This window comes from Eumetopias jubatus, unplaced genomic scaffold, assembly GCF_037043125.1.
Source record: "Eumetopias jubatus isolate StellerSeaLion01/CBP00866 unplaced genomic scaffold, mEumJub1_p1.0 scaffold_2, whole genome shotgun sequence".
NCBI lineage: Eukaryota > Metazoa > Chordata > Mammalia > Carnivora > Otariidae > Eumetopias > Eumetopias jubatus.
In genome coordinates, this window is record NW_028274808.1 from 172843013 (window position 1) to 172869168 (window position 26156).

A 26156-nucleotide genomic window follows, 5' to 3' on the forward strand; every position below is an offset into this window, starting at 1 on the left:
GATATGCTTAATGGTGTTCTAGGTGTTAGGGTCTCTTCTCTGTAGTCCTAGCGTTGTTATTGTATAACATAAGATCTGGTTATATTTTTTGTTGCATACAGATCTTTTTTAAAGGATTTTTTAAAAGGTATAAAAACTGATAATTTTTTTTTCAATTTGATTTGGTTTTATTTTTTGCAGAACGCCCTCTTCACTACACAGAAAATGTATTGGAACAGGTGCTTCGGTGGAGTTCATTAGCTGAACCTGGCTCTGCTTATCTTGTGGTGAAGAGATTCTTAACCATTGATACAATTAAACACTATAACGGTAGGTGTTGTTATTTCACATTGCAACTACAATTGAAAATTCAAGTGGCTAAAGGATAGTTATTATAGCATAAGTATTATTTGATAATGTAAAAAATGGGAAGCTAAATACTGAATCCACTTGACACAGTATTGTAGGATTGGAAGAAGAATATCTAGACAGAAGTCCCAAGTGCCAGATGCAGATTTTCCTGGAGAGTAGCACTCTGCTAATAGTTGGCTAATTTTGTAGTCCCAAGTTAAGCTTTTTGTAATGAATGGTTTATATATTTTTTTAATGGTTTATATTTTTAAAAGGACTTTTGCAATACATAATGTGTTTTTCTAATTTTTAGATAGATGATGATTCTTCTTCCTGAATTATGTTTCCATTTGAAAGTTCTCTGGGCATTCAAGAAGTGCCGGTTATACGAGCTCTGAGACTGAGTACTTGCTGTAATTCCCATTTATTTTGGGGGTGATATTGGGGAAAAAAAGAAGTACAAAATGACATACTTCCAATAAGGATACTTGCCATCCAGTTGGGAGAAGACATGTACACATGGAAGGTTAAATAGGTTAGCAAGCACAAGGGAAACATGCCAGCCAGTCTCAGAACCCTTGTGAGCTATCAGAGAACTTTTATTTTCAAACTGATTCTTCTGTTCTGTTGTCATTAACTGACAAATTAGGAAAAAGATGTTCTGCCAGTACTCTACATAAACCAACTCTGAAAGCAAAGGAGTTAAGTTCTATAAGAAAATTTACTACAGCTTTTACAATTGATATTAATAACTGTTTACTATTAATCACATATCATTAACTGAGCTCTATACCTAACAGAGCTCATTTAAAGTTTTTTAAACTTCCTAGTGCATTATATTGTCATTTGAAATTTCCAAATGGGGAAGAGAAGTGCAGAGAAATGAAGTAGTTTGCCCCAGATCATACAGTTTCTAAATATTGGATTTGAGAACAGATTGGTCTGTCTTCTAATTTTATATATATGTACAGCTCTTAAATGCTATAAACCTGCTTAGAAGGATTTCAGGTTCTCCAGCTAATAGCCATAGTTCATAAGTTCTTAGTTGTACCCCAGCTAATCTGATACGTTTCTGACTTCATGATCATGTCCTAGTCTGTTCAGGCAGCTAGAACTGCAATAGACTGGGTGGCTTATAAACAGCAGAAATTTACTTCCCATGGTCTGGAGGCTGAAAGTCTGAGACGAAGATGCCAGCATGGTTGAGTTCTGGTGAGAGCCTTCTTCAGGTTGCAGACTTCCTTTCTTCTTGTCTCTTCACAGGGTAGGGAACAAAGAAGGGGAAAGCAAGCTCTGTTGTGACTCTTAGTAGGACACCAGTCCTATCATGAGTGCTCCACCCGCTGAACTCATCTAACCCTAATTCCCTTCCTAAAAGCCCCACCTCCTAATACCATCACACCAGGAGGTGGGGTTTCAGTGTATGGGTTTTGGGGGACACAAACATTCAGTCCACCACGTGTCCTTTACATCTTATTTATCTGTCCTCTATATCGTTTACTTACCTGAAGGCATTTCGACAAAAGGCAAACAGTGTAACAACTCTGTGTCATTCTGATCTTATAGGCATATAAATAAACAGAACAGGTATATTCTTCTTGCTGGAGAAATTTAGCCTTTTAGAAGCCATTATTTTATTTTAAATTCCTTTATTATAACCGCCTATGTTTTTGACCACATACCTATACCTCTTCAGGATTGCAGCAGAAATTTTCTCTAGTCCTACAGATATGACATGATGTAGAGCAGTAGTTCTCAGGTGGGTTCAGTTTTGTTCCCCAGGGGACATTTGGCAGTGTCTGTAGATATTTCTGACTTACAACTAGATATAGTGGTGTTTCTGGTGTTTAGTGAGTAGAGTCCGGAGATGCTGCTAGTCATCCTACAAAACAGAGGACAGCTCTTCACAAAGAATTATTTGGCTCAAAATGTCAGTGGTGCCCATGTTGAAAATCTCCCATTTAGATAATCTGTGAAATCTGTTCTAGCTCTTAAATTCTCTTATTCTTTCATGTTGACACTGAGATGAAGAAAAAGTATCAAGCTTATGAACCAAGTCCTGTCAACATTATGAAATATATATATATATATAATAGGTTCTCCTGGTTTCTTTTCTTTTAGAAAATCATCTTTTCAGGTACATTTTTATTTTTCTGGTGAGAATTTTCCTTTTTTCTAGTATTCTTCTGAAATGTCTCTATTTTACCATGAAACCCATACCTAGACATAATACCTTAGCTCTTGTTTGAATGCTAGTGGATTGGCTAGACAAGAATAAGATCTTAAAAGTCTGTGATACAAAAGAACGTTTTGTGCAGGTGGGGGTGAGGGATAATCAATGCAAGGATACCATTAGGTGCTGATCTTTAAAGAAAAAAAAAAACAACAACATTGAGCTGGTCGAGAGCAGTCCCATCAGAGTAGAAACGTTCAAGTTGTTCAAAGACACAAAGAGATGGTAGAGTGGCAAACTGCATTGGCTCTGTCTGCAACTGGGTCAGAAGATTAGGTGTTGTCATGATGCCTCACATATTCCTGTGTGTCCTCTTTATGGGGTTAGGAGTGTGTCCTTCTGGTATGAAAGCATCAGGCTTCCGTAAGGTGTAGACAAAACATCTGCATAAAAACCTGGATGACACGTTCTCTAGGGTAAAATGTCAGCAAACTTTTGTGTTACTCTCACATCTCCTTCGTTCCTCTCATGGGTTGTGGGCCATAAAACACATGCCTATCCCCTGTACTGGCCCTGCCTCAGTTTGCCGAACCAGTATCCAACTTGTTACTTTAGTGTCTGTAGTTCTTTCTACCGGAAATGATTTCTGTTTGCATGGGGAAAAAAAAAAAAAGTCAAGTGTTAGAGTAACACCATCAGCAGATAGATTAATTGGACCATTTCATATTAGTTATGTATTTTTAGTCAAAAATAGGAGTACTCATGCAGTAAATATTCTAAAAACATTTTTTTATCTTCTAGCCAATAAAATTTTTATAAATGTTTTTAATTAGAGCTTGATTTATATTTAGATTGTCAAAGCAAAATAATCTCTTTCATTATGGTTTGTTCTGTGTCTTTGTGAATTTAGGATTGTCATGTTAAAACAACTCCAGCCTGTTGTTTATTTTTTAAATCAGTTTCTTATGTCATGATCGTATTTCCCTATAATCGTATCTTGCAGCAACCTGGAGTTTATAAATACTTCTTATGGGGTATATTTGGTGATAGATTTAAGGTTGGTTAGATATTCAGTCTACTTTGTCTCTGTCTTGGCGAATGTCTCCTAAATCAATCACAGTGACCACCGACTCCAGAATTATTGCTCTGTTCATTACATCCACTGCTCCTTAAAATTGGGATCTAAAAGGAAAGTAATGGAAGTAAATCAAATGTGATTTCTCTGTCAATTCGTTAGCGGGAAAACTGGAGTCATCTCAGAAATACATTGCTCTGCATGGCAGAAAAAGAACAATGTGAAGGATTTCTTTTTCTTTCTTAAGATTTTCTTATTCTAACCTGGGGACCAAATGGAAATTAGCAGATTTTGAAAGAAGGGTAGTTGGTTGCAACCACATTTTTTTCTCAGTAACAAATAGCTAATGTTTTCACATTTTGTTAAGATATAAAATAGTACAACCTATGTCTTTCCATACTTGAGGTCTAGTTGCCACAGGTTTTACTATCTGCCTACCTGTCCCTACCTCTATCCCTGTATCTACATATACAAAAAATATATATATATATATATGTGTATATATATGTCTGTGTGTGTTTGAATATATACATGACTTGCATTTCATTAATTGGGTTTTTCTGATGTATATAACAAATTACAAGCACATACTTTTGTTTTACATTACGTTTTCAACACCTACTTGCTAAATCAAAATTTTATCAAATAAGTTTAAGTGTTTCAGGTAGTTTAGGGGTTTTCATTTCCTTAATTTTCTCACTTTATCTGAACAATTTAAAATGTTGACATCACAAATAGGAGTGGATTTTAGAATCATCCAACACTTAATTTCTGCTCATTCATTTGAGGTGATGAGGTAGTATACTTCACTTTTATAAAAGTATATGAGAGTAAATAAATTTTCTGTTGCTTCTACTTAGAAATCAATTGTGTATTCTTCAAAAGCAGCATTTTATTTCTTAGAAACATTTTATGCCATTGCCATTATTGTAATGAGGAGTTAACTAACTTGAAAAGAAAGATAATAGTCCTCAAATTTCTTTTCTACCCCATGGATTATGACTGAGACATTACGATAGGGAGAATAAAACTTCATTTAAATTGCCATTTAGACGTTGTCATAGCTAATCTCATTAGACTGTCTTTTGTTATCATTATCTCTTGTATTGAGTTAAGCTTCAGCATCTCTATCACAAATAAACCATAAATAAATACATTCTCTAAGGCTCCAGAATAATTTTATGTTGCAAAAGTCTTGTTTTAAGCATTAAGGATCTTTAAAATTATTCCAATAGAATGTTATACATTGGAATCAAGTTTTAATGATCTCAATGGGGAAGAAATACTTTTAAGATACAAGATGTAACTCAAATGCAGATCCCTGTGGGTTTCTAAATTTAGATTGCTGCATATGACAGATGCTTTGGAATTAAATTTGCATTAGAATAGAATAGTTCAAAATGCAACTGCTTCTGGCAAATACAGACCTGGAAAGCTGAACCATCCACTATGAACTGACTTAGGAAAATAAAAGAAAATTCCAGCAAAAATAGTACAAGTCCATAAATCATAGTCTAGCTGAAATAATTCACTTTCTATTCCCCATCAAATCTTTTTAAATCCAAATGTGTATAAACATTGAAGGTAAGCCTAATCCACATCAAATGGAAATATCCTCTTGGAAATTGATGAGTCTTTGATATTCACTATGAAGCATGAATGTTCCGACTTCTTTTAATATTATAATTCTGTAGTGAGAAAACCAACTGGTAAGTTCCTATTAGGAATCTACCAGGCATCTACTGTGGAAAATTTAAAGGATTGTTAAGCATTATCTTTCCCTAAAAGGAACAGAAAATCTAAATATATGAAGTCTAAGATGGGTGCCTGGGTGGCTGTGTTGGTTAAATGTCTGCCTTCAGCTCAGGTCATGATCCCGGGGTCCTGAGATCGAGCCCCGCGGTGAGCTCCCTGCTCAGTGGGAAGCCAGCTTCTCCCCCTCCCACTCCCCCTGCTTGTGTTCCCTCTCTCGCTGTCAAATAAATAAATAAAATCTTTAAAAAAAAATAAAAATAAATGCTTTGTGAGAGATTAGGATAGGGAAAATAGAAGGGGTTGCTGGTTGGGATGATATAGGGGTGGGTCACTGAATTCAGTTTTGGATGTCTTGAGTTTTAGTGACTTGTCAGGTGTTCAAGGGTATGTTGTCTAGAAGGGTTCTATGTACCCATCGCTATGGAGCACATTATTTGGAGCATGGTTTTAGTCTTTGGAGAATATAACATCATGCATTTGTAGTGTTAAAATAAGACATTAGAAAACTGAGCATAAAATTACCAGCATTAAGGCACAGATGTATCAAAAGAGGCCCTGTGTATGAAGGAACAGTCAGAAAGTTTGCCAGAAAAGAAGGACAGAGCAATGTCATGGAATCATCAAAGGAGTAAGTTTTAGGAAAAAGTGTGTTTAACAACGTAAAATGGTGCACAAGGCCAAGAAAGGCACTGGAAAATTTATTATTGTGGTAATGATGGTGGTGGTGATCATGATAATAATGACCATTACTTGGAAGTGTCTCATAGAAAACAGAATTCTATGTTACATGTTAAGAGACCTGAATTGTAATTTTTAACCTTGTCGCAAAACCTTTGTGAGCCAAAGTTTTCTCATTTATAAAATGAGATATTACCTATACTTCCTACTTTAGAAAGTTGCATGGGGGACGCCTAGCTGGCTCAGTCAATAGAGCATGCAACTCTTGATCTCAGGGATATAAGTTCAAGCCCCACATTAGGTGTAGAAAGTACTTAAAAAAAAAAAAATCTTAAAAAAGTTGCATGAGAATCACATGAGATAAGATACATGAACACTTTGGAAAGTCTAAAGTGTTACCTCTGTGTTTATTAAGAGTAATATGCTTAAAAACAACATAGTGATTTAATATAAAAAATATATATCATTTACTATGCTAAATTTTATTTCTAAAAGTTTATTATAATTCAGTGTAACAGTAAAAACAGAATAGAAAAGTAGTTTCTACTTTCTGTAATTGGCTGCACTGTCAGTAAAACAGCATGGAATTTCTGGCACTTTTCTAGTCAGTCCTTCAATAGTAATTATATTTATAATTTTATTATTTATGGAGACTCTAATTGTAGAAGAATGTCAATAGGCTACTAGTTCTATTAAGCATTACTTCTTCAGTACAAGTAGCATAAAGGAAAATAGACTGGGACTAAGTCAGGGGACATATTTGGCTTTCCCTAAGAAATAGATTACTTTCCAGCAGCTATTACCAGTTTGGTTTCTACTCAGTTGTAGAAGTAAATTTTACTGAAATGCACTTTGACTGAATGTCATACAGTGAGTACAATGTATCTAAAATTCTGCTTCCTCCAAATTATAAAAAATACACATGTTCTTGGTCACACATGGTTATTTGTCTTTCTCAGCCTGACTTATTTTACTTAGCATAATACCCTCTAGGTCCTTCAAGAACAAAAACAAAAACAAAACAAAACAACGTATAAATAAACAGTGGAATCAGACCTATAAATACAGAGAACTAGTGGTTGCCAGAGGGAAGGGGGTGGAATGGGGGAATTAAGCAAAATGGTAAGGGGGACTGGGAGGTACAGTCTTCCAGTTAAAGAATGAATAGTCATGGGATTATAAGGCACAATGTAGGGTGGGGGGCGCCTGGGTGGTGCAGTCAGTTGAGCATCCCACTCTTGGTTTCTGCTCAGGTCGTGATCTCAGGGTCTTGAGATCAAGTCCCGAGTCAGGCTCCGTGCTCAGCATGGAGTCTGCTTAGGATTCTCTCTCCCTCTCCCTTTGCCCCTCCCGCTCATGCTCGTTCTCTCTCTCTCTCTCTCTCTCTCTCTCAAATAAATGTTTTAAAAAAAGACATAGCATAGGGAATAGAGTCAATGTTATCATAATAGTGTTGTAATGAGACAAATAATAACTTTACTTGTAGTGGATATAGCATAAACTTGTCAAATCACTAATTCTATACCTGAAACTAATGTTTCAAAAAAGAAAAAAAGAAAAAGAATATACATCCTCTATATAATCAATGTCAAAGGAAAATTTGCCTAATTTTTAATTTGTAAGAAATTTTTAGCTGTTAGGCAACAAATATTTCCAGTATCACTTGGTCGTGGCATGTTTTCAAGAGGATGTCTCTCCTGGAAACTGCCCATTTGTCTCCTTTGCAGTTCACGGGCAGAGATGCAGTAAGGAATTTTTTCAGATAATGTACAGCCCTGAAGAAATAATCTTTGCCAGCAAAAGGGGGGGGGGCACATAGAGACCATGAAAAATATAGACCTTTTTTTTTTCCCTTGTCTTGCTCAGAACATATATAAAAGAAATATAAGAGGTTACAATACATTTTAGTTACTATGCATTTACTCTGCACCAGATGGTGGGTTGAATGCTTTGCATTCACCATCTCATTTATTCTTCATAGTTAGTCTACTAGTACTTAACTAGGCCCTCTACAGATGGAGAAGTTAGGATATGGAGACATTACATAACTCCCCCAAGGTGACCTGCTTATAAGTGACGGAGCAGGCATTTGAATCAAGATGTCTCCAAATCCAGTCCATATATTCTGTCCTAACCGACCTACTGTACTGAAATCAGGGATAAATCAGATTTTAGTTTTATAAACTCTTAAGAATTCCATCTATAAATCATCAAGACTTTGGAAGTATAGTTCTTTCTGTTTTTGCTTACTGCAGACTTTGTGGTATAGAGAAAAATGATGTGTGTCATCTGTTAATTAAACAAGCAATTACATACTACTTCGTCTGTACCAAACACTGTTCTAAGCACTTTACACACCAAATCTATGGGGTACTGTAGGTGTCCCCATTTCGCAGTTGAAGAAACTGAGATTCAGAGATTACTGCCTGAGATTGAGTGTAGGATGCGGTTGTCATTAAAACCCAGTTCCAAAGTGTGCTGTCAGTCACTGTGCTCTGTCAGCTCTCACATAGGTTGGGGAGGAAAATCCAAAGCAGACAATGTTTTAAAAAGCTAATATGAAATTATCATGTACTTAAGAGCTAAATTATTAAGCAAATATGGTTTATGCATTCAGGAGCTAAACTATATCTTAAAGTTTAAAGACATAAATAACAAGTATGGACTAGAATAGTTAGAAAAATCTCTGTTGATAAGTTGGACACGGAAGGGGATAGAATTTGTGTAGAAGCAAGCAGAATGGAATTTCTCTCAAGTTTATTAAGGTGATCAACTTAAGTCATGCCATGGAGATGAGGATTGGTTTTCCAAACAGTATATTATGATCAACTGAATTATGAGTATATTTTAATTTAATATTTTATAGAGAGGGGTAGGAGAAATTCAGTTTATTTAGCCCTTTAAGTGTCAGGAAAAGGAGTTTAGACTTTTAATAGTAGGAAAGTAAGGCTTTGAAGGGAGTTGGGGGAGGTGATTAACATGTTAGAACAGCATTTTCATAACACCAATCTAGAATCATTTGCTGGACCCGTTAGAAAAGAGTGCATGGAGTTATAGAATCCTGAAATCCCCAGGTAGTGGGTAGAAAAGGCAAGGGTTGGAAAATAACGTTGGGAATGAAGTGGAATTGAGCCCCAGAGAGAAATTCTCAACGAACAATGGCTGACTAGCCAGCTGTCTGCCATGGAGGATAAAGAAGGAGTTTATATTTTAGAAGTACCATTCCTGGATTTATGTTTCTCCCTCCCCCTCTCTCTGTCGCTGCCTCTCTTTCCCAGAACCCTCTCACCTCCTCTACAGATCAGTTCTTTTATTGGGATTAGGGACCATTCAGTTAGGAATTGTTCTTTTTGTATAAGAACTTGAGGTTTTCAGATGATTTTGAAAAACTTCTTTCTGTTGTTTTCATTGCCCCAGTAATATGATAGTCTGTTCTGTTTAAATAAATTTGGCCATTCTGTTTTGCTTCATGCATGTGAGTTTTAAGGGCTTTTCTAATTAATAACAATTACAGCACAACTAAGAATACTATTTTTTTTTCTTGTCTCCACTGTTAATTCAAAAGATGCTTTAACTCCAGTTGTGCGTGCCTTGTCCTAGCAATCAACAAGAAGGGGAGAGGGATTTATGATTTTCTAGAGACAACAGTATGCTGGAATTTTATTGGAATGAAAGACAAAGATAGTAAAGGAAATTCTACCCATTAGGGTACATCCCAGAATCTTTCTCTGAAGGAATTAAGCGCTTTGGGGAGTGCATTAAATCTTCAGATTTGTTATATTTGGGAAAAAACCTTAGATGATTTTCCCAAGTTACTTAACGGCTTCTTTTAGTACATTAATCATATGCTATAGCGGGTTTCTTTTTCAATTAAAAACAGATTTACAGGGTGTGTCCTATGTTTTCTTTTTTACATTCTTAGTACATAAAGTATTCCATGCTTACTAACTTACACTGGCTGAGGATTGATGTCATGGACCCTATGACATGTGAAATCATTCTTTTTGATTGGATCAGAGGGATTTGATGTATGCTGAATGACCATAGCAAAGGGTGTAGCCAGGAGGACTGCTTACATGGCATTTGAAATACTAGTGCTCTGAAGTTTGGGTCCTTAAAAAAAAAAAAAAATCTAGAAAGATTGCTGTGTTGGGAAGGACTATGAAGAGAGCAAGAGCTCATGGAATTGAGAAGCCCAAAGCATAGCAGGGAGACAGGAGTTCTGGCCAGTTAGGAAGCAGAAATTTGAACTGTAGCTCAGAAGAGAGGTGCAGGGCACAAAGCTTATATTCTGAGAAGCTAGAGTTGAATTCAAACCTGGACAGGGTCTGGACAGCAGGTAGAGTGGACACATCTGGCATGAACTTTTACTGAACCAGTCTCCTGTAGAGCAGAGGACCTTAGTAAGCTTTTTGCCTGGGGTGAAGGGGAGGGATTGAAAATAGAAGAGTGAAGTACCCCACAGTTGAGGGACCAAGCAGTCCTGGAAAAGTTTGGAAAAGTGAATTATTGAAAGCCATTTAATTCACAACTGATTCTGTTACACGCTGACTCACACACGACGTACCCCAAAATATGTAGCTTCATTTTGTCCTTTAAGTAGTGGGTAATTTTTCTACATGTTTTAACATTTTTGAGATCAGGCAGAAATTTAGTTGTGAGAGCTTTTAAAAAGTCTTTAATGTCCTTGACAGTTACAGAACTTCATATTTCAAAGTTCTTTTCATTCTTCCCTCCTCCTTCACATATATTTCTCTCGAAGCCTTCCTCCTGAGTCCTTTCATAATGTATGGTGCAAGATTTAGCTAATATACTCAGTTACACAAGTATGAACCAAGCACGGCAACAGTATTTTTTCAACTAAGCCTATTTTCTCTTTGACTTACAAATGGTTTACTTAGGCATTGGACATATGGTTATTGGTAAAATTTGAAAGGTTTATTAATTTGGACAAAAATCTAAGTGAAAAAGTATAATTAGAAGGTGTGAATGGAATTTGTTTGGCTTAAGCAATATATAATATCTATATCTCACAACTTGGTTATACTTTAAACTTTTAAAAAATGATTTACCTGTTTCTAAACCAGCAGTGTTATAAATGCCTTTCTCCACTTCCTGTTCTACATCAGCTGAATCACTAAGCCTACTGACTGTTTTTTTGAATTGTTCACTTCTGTCAGCAGATATAGCTTTGCTTGTCAGCCCACATTGAACTTGTCTCCAAGATTGTATATTACTAGAACCAGGTGCATACCAGACCCTCAATACTTTATGAAGAAATGAATGATTTGATGTAATAATGAATTTCACTGAATAGTTTTACGTTTATTTTTTTCTTGACCTTCCAGTCGTATTAAAATACATCTTCTTTTTATTCGAAAAGTTATTTTTAATTTTAATAGAAGTTATTTAGCTGTAAAATATCATTTGAAATATTTTTCTGTGGAATTGAATATTGAATAATTGAGAAGACAAATTTTAGCAGTTTTTCAGAAATTAAAGTCGCATCTACCAATAAAGAAGCAATTTAGTATGACAGTATGACAGAATAAGAGGCAGACTCCCCACTGATTAAAAGAATGTGTCTGTGGCTAGTATATGTATTATGAAAACTATTGGGGTTTGTTAATTACATTTGTTTGTACATCTGTGCTTAGCATCAGGGATATGCTTATTCTTGCGAATTTTTGCTTCCAGATATTCATGCCATGCTCATAGTTGAGTATGATTACAAGGAACTCCTGTTTTTTAAACTTTAGTTTTCTTATGCTGATTATAATTGTGAACCTCTGTGTAGTATTTGTCATAGAAGTACAGGTTTTCCTCAAACCAAGGAAATGTTAGATTTAAGACTAAGAGTTCTTTCTAAAACCACTCAAGTTACTCTGTAAATTTCAGAAACAGTGCATGAATATTTAAAAATTGTATCACCTGACAGCAGAAAATTGCTAAAGGTCCTGGACAGATAACAGTATCCCACCCTACATCTTTTTGTGGTCATTCTCTAATAGGAGGCCCACAATAATCTGAAGGATAGGTATTATTACTCTTATTTTCCAGGAAGAACAGGCATTGACACCATAGTGACTGTGTCATAGCTGTTTGACTTAAGGTTCCTCCCCCCAGCCCCCACCCCCGTTCTTTGGTTCTCAAGTAGGCAGTTGAGTATCATCTAGATTTCGAGGAGGAAGCTTTAGACTAGAGCTGTATTGATCAATTTATACAAGTACAGATTTGGTGTTCTTACCAAAAAGTATTTTTATAGAATTGGTTGCATGTTTCTAAGTGTGGGACATGGCAGTATTTTACATGAAATGTAGTTGTTGATAAATGCTCTACCTTAGCAGTTTTGCCTTTTTTACCCTCACCTGGTTCAGATGTATAGGATTTTCTTTAGTCCCCTAAGAATTCCTGGATTCCTGAATCAGAATTCTGGGAGAGGCTTCCATTTTTGCCTCTGTATTTGCACTGTTTTTTCGAGAGCTGTTCAAAAGAAATATAATAAAACCAATTAAGTAAGTTTAAAGTATTTAGTAGCCACATTAAAAGATACAAAACAGGTAAAATTAATTTTACTAACATAGTTTATTTAAACTCATTTAAAATATTATAATTTGAGCATATAATAATAAAACCCAGTTTTGGGTGGTGATTACAAACATATTTTTACCTTTTTTTGGTACTAGGTCTCTGAAATATGGCATATATTTCATACTAATAGCATGTCTCAGTTGAGATTAACCACATTTCAAGTGCTCATTAGCCAGTAGCCAACTGGACAGTATAGGCAGGCCTATAAGTAGATAGGAATACCCTGACACATGGTGCTCCCAGTAATTAACCATAGGCTTCTTACTGGTAAAGAAACAAGTTACTATTTTATATTATCAAAACAAAATATAGAAATGTTTTATATCATATTCCAAATAAATGAAAATGTACTTAACTTACAAAAGCAATGTTGTACCTTACAGAGAGGAGGGCCCTGGAAAGTATCAAAGAAGGAGTCTTGAAAATTAAAGAAGAACCATCTAAAATACTGTCTGGAAATAAGTTTCAAGACCGGTATTTTGTTTTACGAGATGGGTATCTCTTTCTCTACAAGGATTCAAAGGTAGTTGTATATTTAGTTTTTGAATATGTATGCATGTTTGTGTGGCTATTAACATTCTCATTTCATACCTCTGTCAGTCCTCTCTTGACAGTCAAGCCCTGTAGTAAACAGAACACACAGTCAGCTGATGATTTCTTGCAGCCTCTGGATATAATATTAATACGCTAAGTAACACAGTGAAGAACTTCATATAGCCTTTTTTTTTTAAGATTTTATTTATTTATTTGAGATGGGAGAAGTACAGAGGGAGAATGAGAGGCAGACTCCCCACTGAGCAGTAGAGCCCAATGTGGGGCTCCATCCCAGGACCCTGGGATCATGACCCGAGCTGAAGGTAGACACTTAACTGACTGAGCCACCCAGGCACCCTGCATATAGCCTTTCTGAGCACTTCTCATTTTTTAGTGCGGAGAAGTCCTTAAAGAAAAGTCTAATGTGTGTTACATAAGCTAGCATATAAATCAGCATCTTCATCAATAAAATTAAGAACCATCAAAAAGGATGAAATCTTACCAATTATGTGGTTGTAACTGGAGGGTATTATGCTGAGCAAAATAAGTCAATCAGAGAAAGCCAATTATATGGTTTCACTCATATGTGGAATATAAGAAACTGCACAGAAGATCATAGGGGAAGGGAGGGAAAACTGGGAAGAAATCAGAGAAGGAGACAAACCATGAGAGGCTCTTAACTATAGGAAACAAACAGGGTTGCAGAAGGGGAGATGGGTGGGGGGATGGGGTAACTGGGTGATGGGCATTAAGGAGGGCACGTGATGAGCACTGGGTGTTATACGCAACTGATGAATTACTGAACTCTACATCTGAAACTAATGATGTACTATATGTTGGCTAATTGAATTTAAATTGAAAAAAAATGTTACGCCCTGAGGCAAAAGTCTATTTCTAGGATGAGAGAAATAAATGTTCTTTATCCAGTTTTGGGTGGTGATTACAAGTGTATGCAGTAACATCTCTACTTCCTTGAGGTTCAGATAACACCTACACAATAATTTAAATGTAGAATGACAGCACTTTTTTATATTGAATTATAAAATTCATTTGGGTAAACATTGCTTGCATACTTTAAGTGTGTGGTGCTTCGCTGTGGTCTGTTGTGGAGATGTATAAACACAGACCAGACTAGTAGCATCTGTGAATATGTTGTGAAGAAAGGATTCATAGGCAGCTTTCCAAAGCTCTGTGGTCTCATTTTTTTATGGCTTCTGTTGAGCTCCCCACATGCTTTGACCACTTTCCCTGTATGTTCCTCCAGCAGAGAGGCCTCCATGTGGGCATAAATAAATCTGAGTAGCATTCTTCCTTTGATTAGGACAGTGGACTATCCAGGCAGGGGGGCTAACAAAACAGCACTGAATCCTGCAGCCCTCATCTATTCAGAGAGCTATATTAAATACTGTACTCGAACTCCCACCTTATTATTCCATCGCATAGACCCAGCAGGGAGTCTGTATGGGTATCAGATGGTTATTATTTATTATCATTCTTCAGTTTTTCTAGTAGACGAAGAGTGGAGTTTGCAGAAGTGAGGCACAGAAGAATTTGGGGTTGTGTGAACTGAACACATCAGATTTTAAGGTTCATGAACTTAACAGATTTGTGTTCATGAAAGTAAAGTCAGGACTTCACAGCTGATTATTCTAGCCATCTAGAACTGGATCTTATTGAATTTTCTTTGGTTTTCTTCAATGGGTCACCCACTTTGACCTTCATTAGACTGACTTCCTTAATCCTTGCCCTTCTATATATATACCTAATGTGTTGGTTAAGGGTCACTTTTGTAGTTGGGTATCTGCTTAAGGTATTTAAAAATGAACCTGAACTTTTTGGTCCCACTGAGGAACCAACCCTTCCTTCCTTCCTTCCTTCCTTCCTTCCTTCCTTCCTTCCTTCCTTCCTTCCTTCCTTCCTTCTTTCTTTCCTTTCCTTTCCTTTCCTTTCCTTTCCTTTCCTTTCCTTTCCTTTCCTTTCCTTTCCTTTCCTTTCCTTTTCCTTTCCCTTTCCCTTTCCCTTTCCCTTTCCTTTCCTTTCCTTCCTTTTCCTTTCCTTTCTTTCCTTTCTTCTTTCCTTATTTATTTATTTAAGATTTTACTTTATTTATTTATTTGACAGAGAGAGAGAGATAGCGACAGCAGGAACACAAGCAGGGGGAGTGGGAGAGGAGAAGCAGGCTTCCCGCTGAGCAGGGAGCCAGATGCGGGGCTCTATCCCAGGACCCCGGGATCATGACCTGAGCCGAAGGCAGATGCCCAACAACTGAGCCACCCAGGCGTCCCAAGGAACCAACACTTCTATTGTGTAGCAACAGAAGGTTGTTCTATAAAAAGTAGAGTTCTATACATTTCACTTGGATTATCTCATTTTACCTTTATAATAACCCTACGAAATTAGTACTATAATTATTCCCACTTTACAGGTGAAGAAACTACACTTACCAAGATACTGCATAACTTGCCCAAGATCCCATAGCCAGTGAGCAGCAGAGTATTCATTCCCAAGTGTCAGATTCCAAAGGCTCCATGCAGGGACTTACTAAACAAATAATAATTTTGCATTATTTTAACTTGGTGGATAAGTCTTTTTCATTTAAGCAGTACCAAAGATTCCCAGATATGGCAATCCATACAATTCGTTTTTTTAAGTGTTTTCCCCCAAGCTAATGTAAATTTAAAAATCTGCCGCAGGAAGCTTGTTCATGGACAAGTGATTTTTTTTTTTCAGATGGATTGATTTTTGTGAGAGAAAGAATCTCATACACTTTAACAGAATATGTTTTAAGAATTTATATCTTTTTGAAAGGTTGAACCTACTCAGTCTAAGACAATTCATAGAGTGACAGTATAGAGTTGGTCTTTAAAGAGTGGTTTTTTGTTTTTTGACATTTGAAATACTTCTTTTTCCCAGCTTTACTGAGGTATAGTTGACAAAAAATTGTATATATTTACGCTGTACAAGATGATGTTTTGATACACTGCACATTGTGAAACGATTACTTCAGTCAAGCTAATTAACATACCCATTACCTCACATAGTTATCTGTTGGCTTTGCGGGTGTGTGTGTGTGTGTGTGTTGAGAACATTTAAGATGTACTCTCAGCAAATTTCAAGTAGAAGGTACAATATTAACTGTAGTCATCATGCTATACCGTAGATCTCCAGGACATTCATTTTGCATAACTGAAAATTTGTACCCTTTGACCAATATCTCTCCATTTCCCCACCCCCAACTCCTGACAACAACCATTATACTTTCTGCTATGATTTCAACTTTTTTAAATTCCATATGTAAGTGTGAGATACACTATTTGTCAGAAAGTGCATTTTAAGGACGTTGAACACATTTTGTTTTTATAACAGTGACCCCAGGTTATGGAATTACGATTATTGTGCTTAAAAGTTGTATTTGTACATCTGTCAGAATAAATTAATGCAACTGATACTTTATTTAGCACATTCAGGCAAGCAGAGGAGACTTGGCTTATGGTTTTCCTTAAACTACCATTTTTTTTCAACACATGATTTTATGTGGCCGGTTATTTTTTCATGTTGCTGCTCTGTCCCTTTTAATATTGATGGTCGAGTCATTGGCAATGTTAACATTTCCAATTATTTTACAGTAAATAAGCAATAGCGAAAACCTCCTAACTTATTTGAATAAACATTTGGCTCTGGTTTTGACAGTTGCCATTAATATATGTGTGCTTGAATATACTTAGAAAATGATTTACTGAGAAGGAAGTGGAAATTACAAATTGAAAAGTATATTTAAAAAGACTATATGTTAATTAGAGATAATTTATGAATGCTCATTAACAACAAATTAGGGTAATACACAGGGGAAGATATATTTTGTTTTGAGTTTTCCCTGTACAGAAAATGTTAATTAAAATGTTTTCAGACTTGATTTACATAAAAGGTGAGGAGTTTCAAAGAATATCACCATTATACTGTTAATGGTGTGAAAAAAGCAAGTGGGTAAGGGAGGGGTTATTAAAAGTTGCATGCGCTAATAAGCAGATTCCTTTTAGGAGCAAGAATAATTTTTTAAGCACACTAATTTAATTGGCTTAGTTAAAAACTTTATTTTGAATTATAGTGCCTGAAGTAACACATTAGAGACTTCCTAACAGTCTAGTATATTGAGCTTCTTGAAGAAATTCTCCAGAAAATACACATACCAAAAGAGAGAACTGTAATAAACCAACAGTAAAGTTATCTTGCCAAATGAGATTTCTTTTTATAGAACTTTCTGTTAGTATCCTTACAGTTCCACTTTATGCATATTCAGTTTAAAGACAGAAACTTAAAAAGCATTCTTTCCACCACTGCTGATTTCCTCTCAAATTCTGTCATTAGTGTTCTTTTTGGACAGGATTTATGGTATAAAGTAATGAGCCTGCATGTCAGGAGAATCTCTTGTATGATTTCAGACTCTATTGCCAAAAGTATGTCAAAATGTAGGCAGTCCTGGCATTATTGATGTCCTGTTGTAAATGAAGACTACCTGCTTCAGCACTACTGCTCTCATTCTGAACTGTGCAGATCCCGTCATACTGTCTCTCACCTTACCTGGCCACCTCCCTTGGGACTGAGTCCAGGAGACTCACTGTCTCAGCTAGGAGGGCCATCCCCCTCAGCTGCGGTCTGATAGAATCTCTGACAGGTGTGGCCGGGAGGCTCCACTACTGGATACGTTCCTAAATTCTCCTTGCTTTGACTCTTCCCTACATGGAATACTCACTGCCTTACAAAGCTACCTCACTGTTCTTTATTAGACTTCGGTGCTGCTCCTTAACATTCAGTAAAGTAGCACGCTACAAAATCAGTACCCCAAAACCAGTCCTCAGTCAGAATAAAAAGACAAAACACATAAACTACCAGAAGATGATCTTAGCAAGAAGTACAGGCGTTATGAGGGAAACTACAGAACTTCACTGGTAGAATTAAAATTTATGTAAAGTCTACTAATATTTATCGATAGGTTTAATGTAATTCTTTTCAAAATCCCAAAGGAATTATTTTTAGAATCTGGCAGAAATGATTTGATAATCACCTCAAAGTGTAAACAGATAAGAATACTTGCAAACATTTTGGTGTATAAAAAACAAAATAATTGTGTAGTATTTTCCATCCAGCGATCATGGTTATACAGTAAAGCTGAAATAGCTGAGATAAATATGATCCTGGAATAAAAATGAACAGAGATAGCAGTGGTACTATAAAGTCAGGTAAAAGACCTACGTGTATATTAAGATTTGTTTTTGATAAATATGCCACCATAAATGGATGTCTAAAGAAAGCTTTGTTTAATAGGGCTGGGATAATTCTTAAAATTTTTCAATTTAAATTCTAATCTACACTGTGTATGAAATATATATTCCAGATTGACAAAAGAAGTAAAACTTTAAAAATAGCAACCCTTCAAATTCCATGGCCATGCAATTCAGTATTTGTCAGCTATGTGAGAACCCTTTAAAGTTGAAGAGATAGTTAAGAAAGTTCAAAAGAAAAGATCAATATGACTTCCTAAAAATGATAAAAGTAAACAGCAAAATTAAGCCAAACAGCAGTTTGTGTAGAATATTTCATTTAAAAAGGCAAGACAATTTCTTATTTCATATATACAAAACTAATTCAAACAAGTAAAGCAGATAAATTGTGGACCAAATCAAAAGTGAAAATTGATAATGAATATACAAATGTATGTTTAATTGTAAGTAAATGTACACTATCAATTTGGCCAAAATCTTATTTTTTTTTTTAAGATGTTATGTATTTATTTATTTGAGAGAGAGAACAAGAGTGCGAGCGGGAGGTGGGGGAGCTGAGGGAGAGGGTCAAGCAGACACTGTGCTGAGCATGGAGCCTAATGCAGGGCTCCATCCCATGACCCTGAGATCACAACCTGAGCCAAAATCAAGAGTTGATGCTCCACCAACCGAGCCACCCTGGCGCTCCCAAAATCTTATTCTTAAAAAAAAAAGTTCCTAGTGATTCCACTTCTAGAAATCTAGCCATAAGACAAAAAATATCCAAAATAACTATTTTAAATGATCCACCATGATGATAATAGCAAACATTGGTTATAGTGACTAGGAGTAAGTTCGCCATGTTCATACCAGGCCTCATCAATGCCGTAGAGCACTGGTCACCCAAGCATTATTCCTGATCATCTTGCTTGCTTTTGCCTTTATATTTCCTCTATATTCTCTTAACCTGTCTTCTCAATGAAAGGCAGTTTTTAATTTTATAAACATATTTTCTATCCTTTACTTTTCAAATTCAACTGCTTTCATGATGAAAAGACTTCATAGTAATAGTTTAACTTTTATAGGACTTAGTTCTAATTTCAGCTAATTGTACTTCGTACTTAGTACTAAATTTCAGCGAATATTTGCTAAATGGGCTTTTCCATACTGTCCTAGGATTCTAACTTGTGTGTATTACTGTGTCTCTGAAGCAGTGTGTTCTAAGTTCCTAATAACAACAGCTGTAATTTACTGCACACTTATGCTAATTACTAGATTAAATGCTTTATAGACATTTTTCTCATTTAGTCTGTAGAATAATCCTTCAGAGTACCCCTTTACTTCCTCTTCTTTTTTAAGATTTTATTTATTTATTTGAGAGAGAGTGAGTATGAGCAAGGGGAGGGGCAGAGTGACAAGCAGACTCCCTGCTGAGCAAGGAGCTAGATGTGGACATGGGGCTCGATCCGAGTACCCTGAGATCATGACCTTAGCCGGAGGGAGCCACTTAACTGACTGAGCTGCCCAGACATCCCCTTACTCACTTAATCTTAATAATAACCCTATGAGATACTCAATATTTTTATTATCCCTCTTTACTCACAAACAAGAAGAGCAGAGAAAAGTAACGTGAGGTCACAAACTTAAGTAGCAAGCCAGATTTGCTCCCAGGTTTCTATGATCCCAAACCCCTTGCTCTTAGTTACAAATGCTATATGCCTAAGACTTTGAAACAAAAGATTTCCTTCAGAATTCTTAGGGTATGGGGAAAGCATGTGTTAATAATAATTTCCAAGGCTGTTATCTTTATAAAATTATTTCAGGTTATCCAAGGATCTATAATAAAGTGTGTGTGGTTTGATACAAGTTCTGAAATTAAGGTATAATGATTCAAGTTTTGCCTCATGGCCTACGTTCCAGGATTTTTAAAAAATATTAGTTACAGATAAATATGTCAGGATGTGTATGGAGAATAGATCATTGATCCAGAGTGGATGTAAATTTTTAATAGTCTACTTTCATTAAATATTTGTGAAAAATGTTATTAATATGGATACTTGAAATAGTTCAATATATACCATTGTTTTCATCATCTGAAATCCAAAAAGTACAGAAAATCATAATGCATTTGGCAACAAAACCTAACATGAAGGTAGTTGTCTTAGTTATATGAGTGCAGGGTGCTGCCCCAGACAACATTGATGGAATTACATAATATTGCACATGATTCTATTTTTAAAATGTGAAAAAATTGAAAAATTATCAGTTCTGATTTATATCTGGTCCCAGGTGTCTTGAATAAAAAATTGTCTGTGTATATGTATATACATATAAGCATACATGTATATCCAAAATTTCCTATTTAAATTTATAACCTTGTAATCAGAACAGTCTTCATGTACTAAAAACTTAGTATAACATCCCTAAAACATTAGAGAACTAAATAATTCTAAACCCAGTCATTAATACTAAAGGAAAATAGATATTTATAAAGTCTATTTAATTACAAATGATTTTGTTTTCCTTACAGAGTAGTAAATATGACAAAATGTTTGCTCTTGGTTCAGTGAAGTTTTATCTTGGAGTGAAAAAGAAAATGAAGCCTCCAACAAGGTAAAGTTTGAAAGGGAAGGGTTTTTGAAAAGTGGAAGTTGTAGGAATATGTATCTAAGGATTTGGAGGTCAGAGGCATTAATCAGACTTTTTATAAATTAAGCTATAGACAAAATCTCTGAGCTGTCACAGACATGGCAGGGGACCTGTTGCAGATCGAGGGAACTTCTGTGGGCAGATAAAAAAGCATGATGTTCCCACTGAAGTCCTATTCCTTGGTGATGGCATCTCTGCTGCATAAAGGAAGAAATCCCCAGAAGGCCCTATCTACTGAAGAACACCTGGGTTTTTCTCTGCACTCCATTCCTTGATCAGTTGCACAACCTGGGGGCATAAGGAATGTTCCAGACAATTCTGCACACAGGAAAACAGCCTCTTGATGCCTGGCTGTGTAATTTGCCCTTGTTGTTTTGCCAAATTTAGTAGTAAACCCACAGCACCCAGATGGTGGAGAGGAAGTGGACCCTCTTATACATTGTCCTTCTCTTCAACCCTTGAATCATGCCAGCCTGTGCTTTATGCCATACTTTCTAGTCACAATGTAATTTGATTAGCTAATTAATGTTTTCACAAATACTTATGAAACATTTTCATGAACTGTTAGATGCTTACTTTGGGTTTCTGTTACTGAAAATTTTTCTCATTTTTGCCTACATGCTTAATGTATAAACCCAGCGCATACACCTGTGTTGTTGTTGACACGTTCTTTAATTTCCCACAATATCAGTAGGAGAAGGTATATATCTTGTTTTGGCCATTTTCCTAGATATCTATCCTTGCTCAGCCAAGGGTATCTTCTAAGAGATTTTCCTCACTTTCCCATGACGTCATAAGACCCCTTCCCTCCGTCACCCTTGAGCATATTTAAATTTGTAGCCAAACCCCTCACTTATCATTAAGCTCGAGATCAGTCATACCCATTGAATCATCACTTCTGTCTGTTCTGTTATACATTGCCACCGTTGAATATCTCCTTAATATCTAATCCTGTTTTCAGTTTTGTACAATTTCTTTTTTAATATGTATGTGTGTGTGTTTTTTCCCATCTGATTTAGTTGGGGATTGACAGTGTATTCTGAAAAACATCACTGGTAAGTTAACAGCTGACAGTTTTTGATTTGATATATTGATAACTTCAGTAAACAAATAATATTATTGGCAGATAGATCTACAGATAGGAAATGTTTCACCAAAGTGAATTTTTTTTTTTAAATACTTTGAGAAGAAGAAAATAGATTTGCTTCAAGGTTTAGGTCCATTTCAATCCCAGGTGTCCTACTTGCTAGTGCCCTCCTGAGAGAAACTACATCTGATTTCTCCCTAGTTAATATGTGAGTGTGGAATTCCCCAGCTTTTATGGGATAAGCAGGCAGAATCCAGTTTTATATAAAGGATAACAACTAGCCAAAACTTAGTATAAAAAAAAAAAAAACTTGGCCTCAAACCTTTTCTTTGCAAATATGTACTTTTTTCCATTGATGTCACCGGATCTAGCCAGTCTCCCTAGAGATTGTACTGTATGTCTCCTTCTCCCACCCTAGCTGTGTCTAACCAACCACTAAACCACACGGGATCCGCCTCTTAATTGTCTCTCTGATCAGGCTGTGCCTTCATCTGTGTGGATTATTCCAGTTATCCTAAGTGCTCTTTATGCCTCTGATTTTACTTTTGTTTTCTAGAATATTCTCTAGCCACCAAAGGGGCTTCCTAAAATGCATTGTGTTTCTTTCCTGCGTTAATGCTCTTCTACAGAATAAAGTGCAGAATTGTTGGCACAGCACACAAGGCCCTTTAATATGAGGCTCCATCAGCTTTATTTCCCATGGCTTTCCTTTTTTTTTTTTTTTTTTTACTTAAGGGTAAAACAGTAATCTCTCTTTAATTCACCATACATTCCTTGCTCCTTGCTCCTTCATCTTTCCATGTTGAATGTATGTAGTCGCTCTGCTGAGCCTTCTCCCACACTGCTAATGTGCTGGACTCAACGGTCATTCTTCCTTCAAACTATAGCTCACATGCCCCAAAAGTCTTATCAGATAACTCTTACCTCTAATCATTACTTACTTACTTCTCAGTTTCTGTAGTGTTTTGCACACATGGGTGCTTAATTATAGAGAGGGCAGGTTTTTTTGGACATGGTAGTGGAAAGGGACAATGTCTTTGTGAGAATCTAATGAAAGAAGCAAGAATTTTTTACAAATTTCATTTTAACATTTTTACAAATTATTTTTCATGCAGGAATAAAAATACATAATTACCTTGAAATGTCCGTGTCATTTTAACATCACTTACTGAATTTTCCTTTTGTAAGAATCCTTTACTGCATCCCCAAGTGTGCTCTTTCTATATTTGTGTTCAACTTGACTTTCTCTTTCTCTCACTGTGTTCTAATTTATTGGTTTACATGCCTAGCTCCTCTCATAGACTATGTTAACCTTGAGGGCAAGATCTCTGTTTTACATAGGTTTTCAATAAAATGTTACTGAATCTGTTATTGGACATGCGGTAGTAGTTTTTCATTTAGTTCTTCATGAGTTTTGTGGGTATTTATGTTTATAATCCTTATGATGGAGACTAAGCCTTTTTTAAATGTCTGCTCTTAAGGAAATGTGCACATATTTTTCTTCTTAGGCTCAGAATTTCTGGGGAAAAAGATGTTTAACATCATGTACCTGAAAAAGTAAATACGTTGACCTTTCTGCCTTTCCAAAAATATTGCTGACCACTTGTCAGCAGTTACCAAAGCCTGTAGCTGTATTTTGTTTAAACTAGCATATTTTACTATTACTTTAATGTACATTTAACAGAAGCCTGAAGCAACTTATACTGAAATACTCCCATTTTGATTGCATTAAGTCATGAATCAGGAGAAATCCAAAGAGGTTTCTGATCACTTAATAACCAAAAAATACACCAGAGAACAGTCTGCTGTCTTTTTGAATTATGTATTTTATAAACCTTGTTTTACAGGCACATTTGTTGTGATAGTCTACAAACTCAGATGGAGTGGATGGCCAATGTTTTCATTGCCCAGGTACGATCTCTGTTTCACCTCTCCAGCAAAGAATAACCACTGCTCCTAGGAAATGTTAATGTGATGTACAAAGCGTTTTTAATAAGAGTTTATGTGTATGCTTCTATTTTCTCATTTATATATTTTTAAAATATATGAGAATCCGAATTTATCCATTACTCTTAGAAAGAGAGCTTACTCTCTTTGTTGAGGCTTCTTTTGTTGGCACTCCAGCAACTCCTTACCTTAGGAGAGGTGTACTGCTTCAAGATGGTAGTATAAGAAGGAGGAACTTGTTTTACCAGAGTCCCACATTCATCTTCATTTAGAAAAGTGTGCTGTTTTCTTTCTTGTTCTCCCTATGGCCGCCTACTCCCCTGCCCCCTACTCTAGCCTTTCCAGAAATAAGGACAGGAGCCTATATTCCTTTAATACTTACTGTGTGCTGGATTCTTCAGAAGAGTTAACTCATGTATTCTTTGTAGCAAACCATGCATGGTGTTGCTTGTAGATGAGGGAATAAAGGTAATGAAGATTCTCTAACTAGCTCAGCACATATATTTAGTTAGTGGTTTAAACCCAGGGGTGCCAGAAGCTACTACCTATACTCAATTCCCCATTTAGTCTCCTCCCTATAGGAGGACTGTGTCTTTGGGGGAAGGGTTATGTAGTCTATTAATAGGATTGTTTCTTTCCCCCCAACTTGTCTGGCTGAATTCCCAGCAATGTTTCCCAAAAGAGCATTGAAATACACTGGTAATGATTAAGTTGTCACTCTTTATTACTGAGGATGTACTTCCCTGTTTCTCTTATAAGTGGGAAGTTAATTCACCCCCAAATTTGGCCCCTATTTGTTTTGAAAACCATTTTCTCTATTCATTTATTAACCTTTCCAGTGGTTAATAAACACTGCTCTTCGCAGTCTGACGCTACTGTTACTACCTGAAAACACATAGACAGGAAAAGACTTAACTTTTTTTAGAGACTTTTCCTCTTATTTATGACTTTTCAGAAATTCAGATATTTTAAAAAGAAAGCAAACTAGTTTTGAAGTGTTTTAGTAAAATTGGAACCATAGAGTCAAAACTATTACAGTGTCTGTGGTACAACTACTCTGATTTTTTTGCTTTTATAATGGAAGTCACTAGACTCTGTGGTTGAAAATCAAGGTATAAATAGAAATAACCAGAAAGCAAAGGTTGCTCTCATGGCCAACTTCTTTCCCCCTGCCTCATCTATCCTTCATTGTCTTGGCCCTAGAGATTCAGCCCAATTACTTTTCCTCTGCTCGTTCCACTTCTTTGGATTAAGATAAACACAAAGGCCTTCTTGGATTTAAGGATTTAATGGCTCACTTCCATAGGGAGACAGGAAACTAGCAAATGTTGAGATATATATATATATATATATATATATATTAACACACACACACTAAGTGCTCCTTATAAGGAGTTCTTTAGGGTGTGCAGAATACTTTTCTAATATCCAACCCCATCTGCACCCTGATTCAGAAACCCTCTAGATTTTCACTTATGTGTCACATTCTCAGAGAAATTCTCCCTCATCTTCCGACCAGTCAGACGTTCAGCCTATAGGAACCCTGAACATTCTGTACATCAGTTGTATTTCTGATTAGAAAGCGTTGTGTAATTAGAATTTTCATTTCTGCCTCTCCTACTAAAACGTAAACTCCGTGAGAAGAAGGGCTCTGTCAGTCTCGTAAGACCTGTACGGACACCTGCCCCGGAGAACCCAGTACCATTTACAAAGTACATTGAGCCCCACACTGGGCTCCCTGCTCAGTTGGGAGCCTGCTTCTCCCTTTCCCTCTGCTGCTTCTCCTGCTTGTATGCTTGCTCGCTCGCTCTCTCAATATTTCTAAAATAAGAAAGGGGAGAGAACATAAATAATTTGACAGAATTTCAAATAGATATTAGTTTAATAAAATAAGGGAAAGGAATGGGTGTGACTGAGGTAAGGAAAGGCACTAACTAGGAGAGGTTCTCAGGAAAATGCCTTTCCAAATAGCTGACAGTTGTGCGGAGACCTGTCTGAAATTAGGGAGCAAATCATGCAGGTATGGAGGAGTGGGGAGAGCATTCCAGTTACAGGGGCCAGCAACGACAAGGTCCTGAG

The 26156-nt window shown here is 36.2% G+C and overlaps 1 protein-coding gene across 5 annotated transcripts in view; it reads left to right on the forward strand.

The window, feature by feature from the left end:
- Window positions 1-26156, forward strand: part of ARAP2 (ArfGAP with RhoGAP domain, ankyrin repeat and PH domain 2) — a 181023-nt gene that overhangs the window by 140510 nt on the left and 14357 nt on the right. For all 5 annotated transcript variants that reach the window (XM_088021221.1, XM_088021224.1, XM_088021223.1 and 2 more), the window contains 5 exons: window positions 181-309; window positions 12986-13125; window positions 20925-21007; window positions 22063-22098; window positions 23978-24041. In XM_088021221.1, coding sequence (XP_087877347.1) covers window positions 181-309; window positions 12986-13125; window positions 20925-21007; window positions 22063-22098; window positions 23978-24041 — 452 coding nt within the window. The remainder of the gene's footprint in view (window positions 1-180; window positions 310-12985; window positions 13126-20924; window positions 21008-22062; window positions 22099-23977; window positions 24042-26156) is intronic.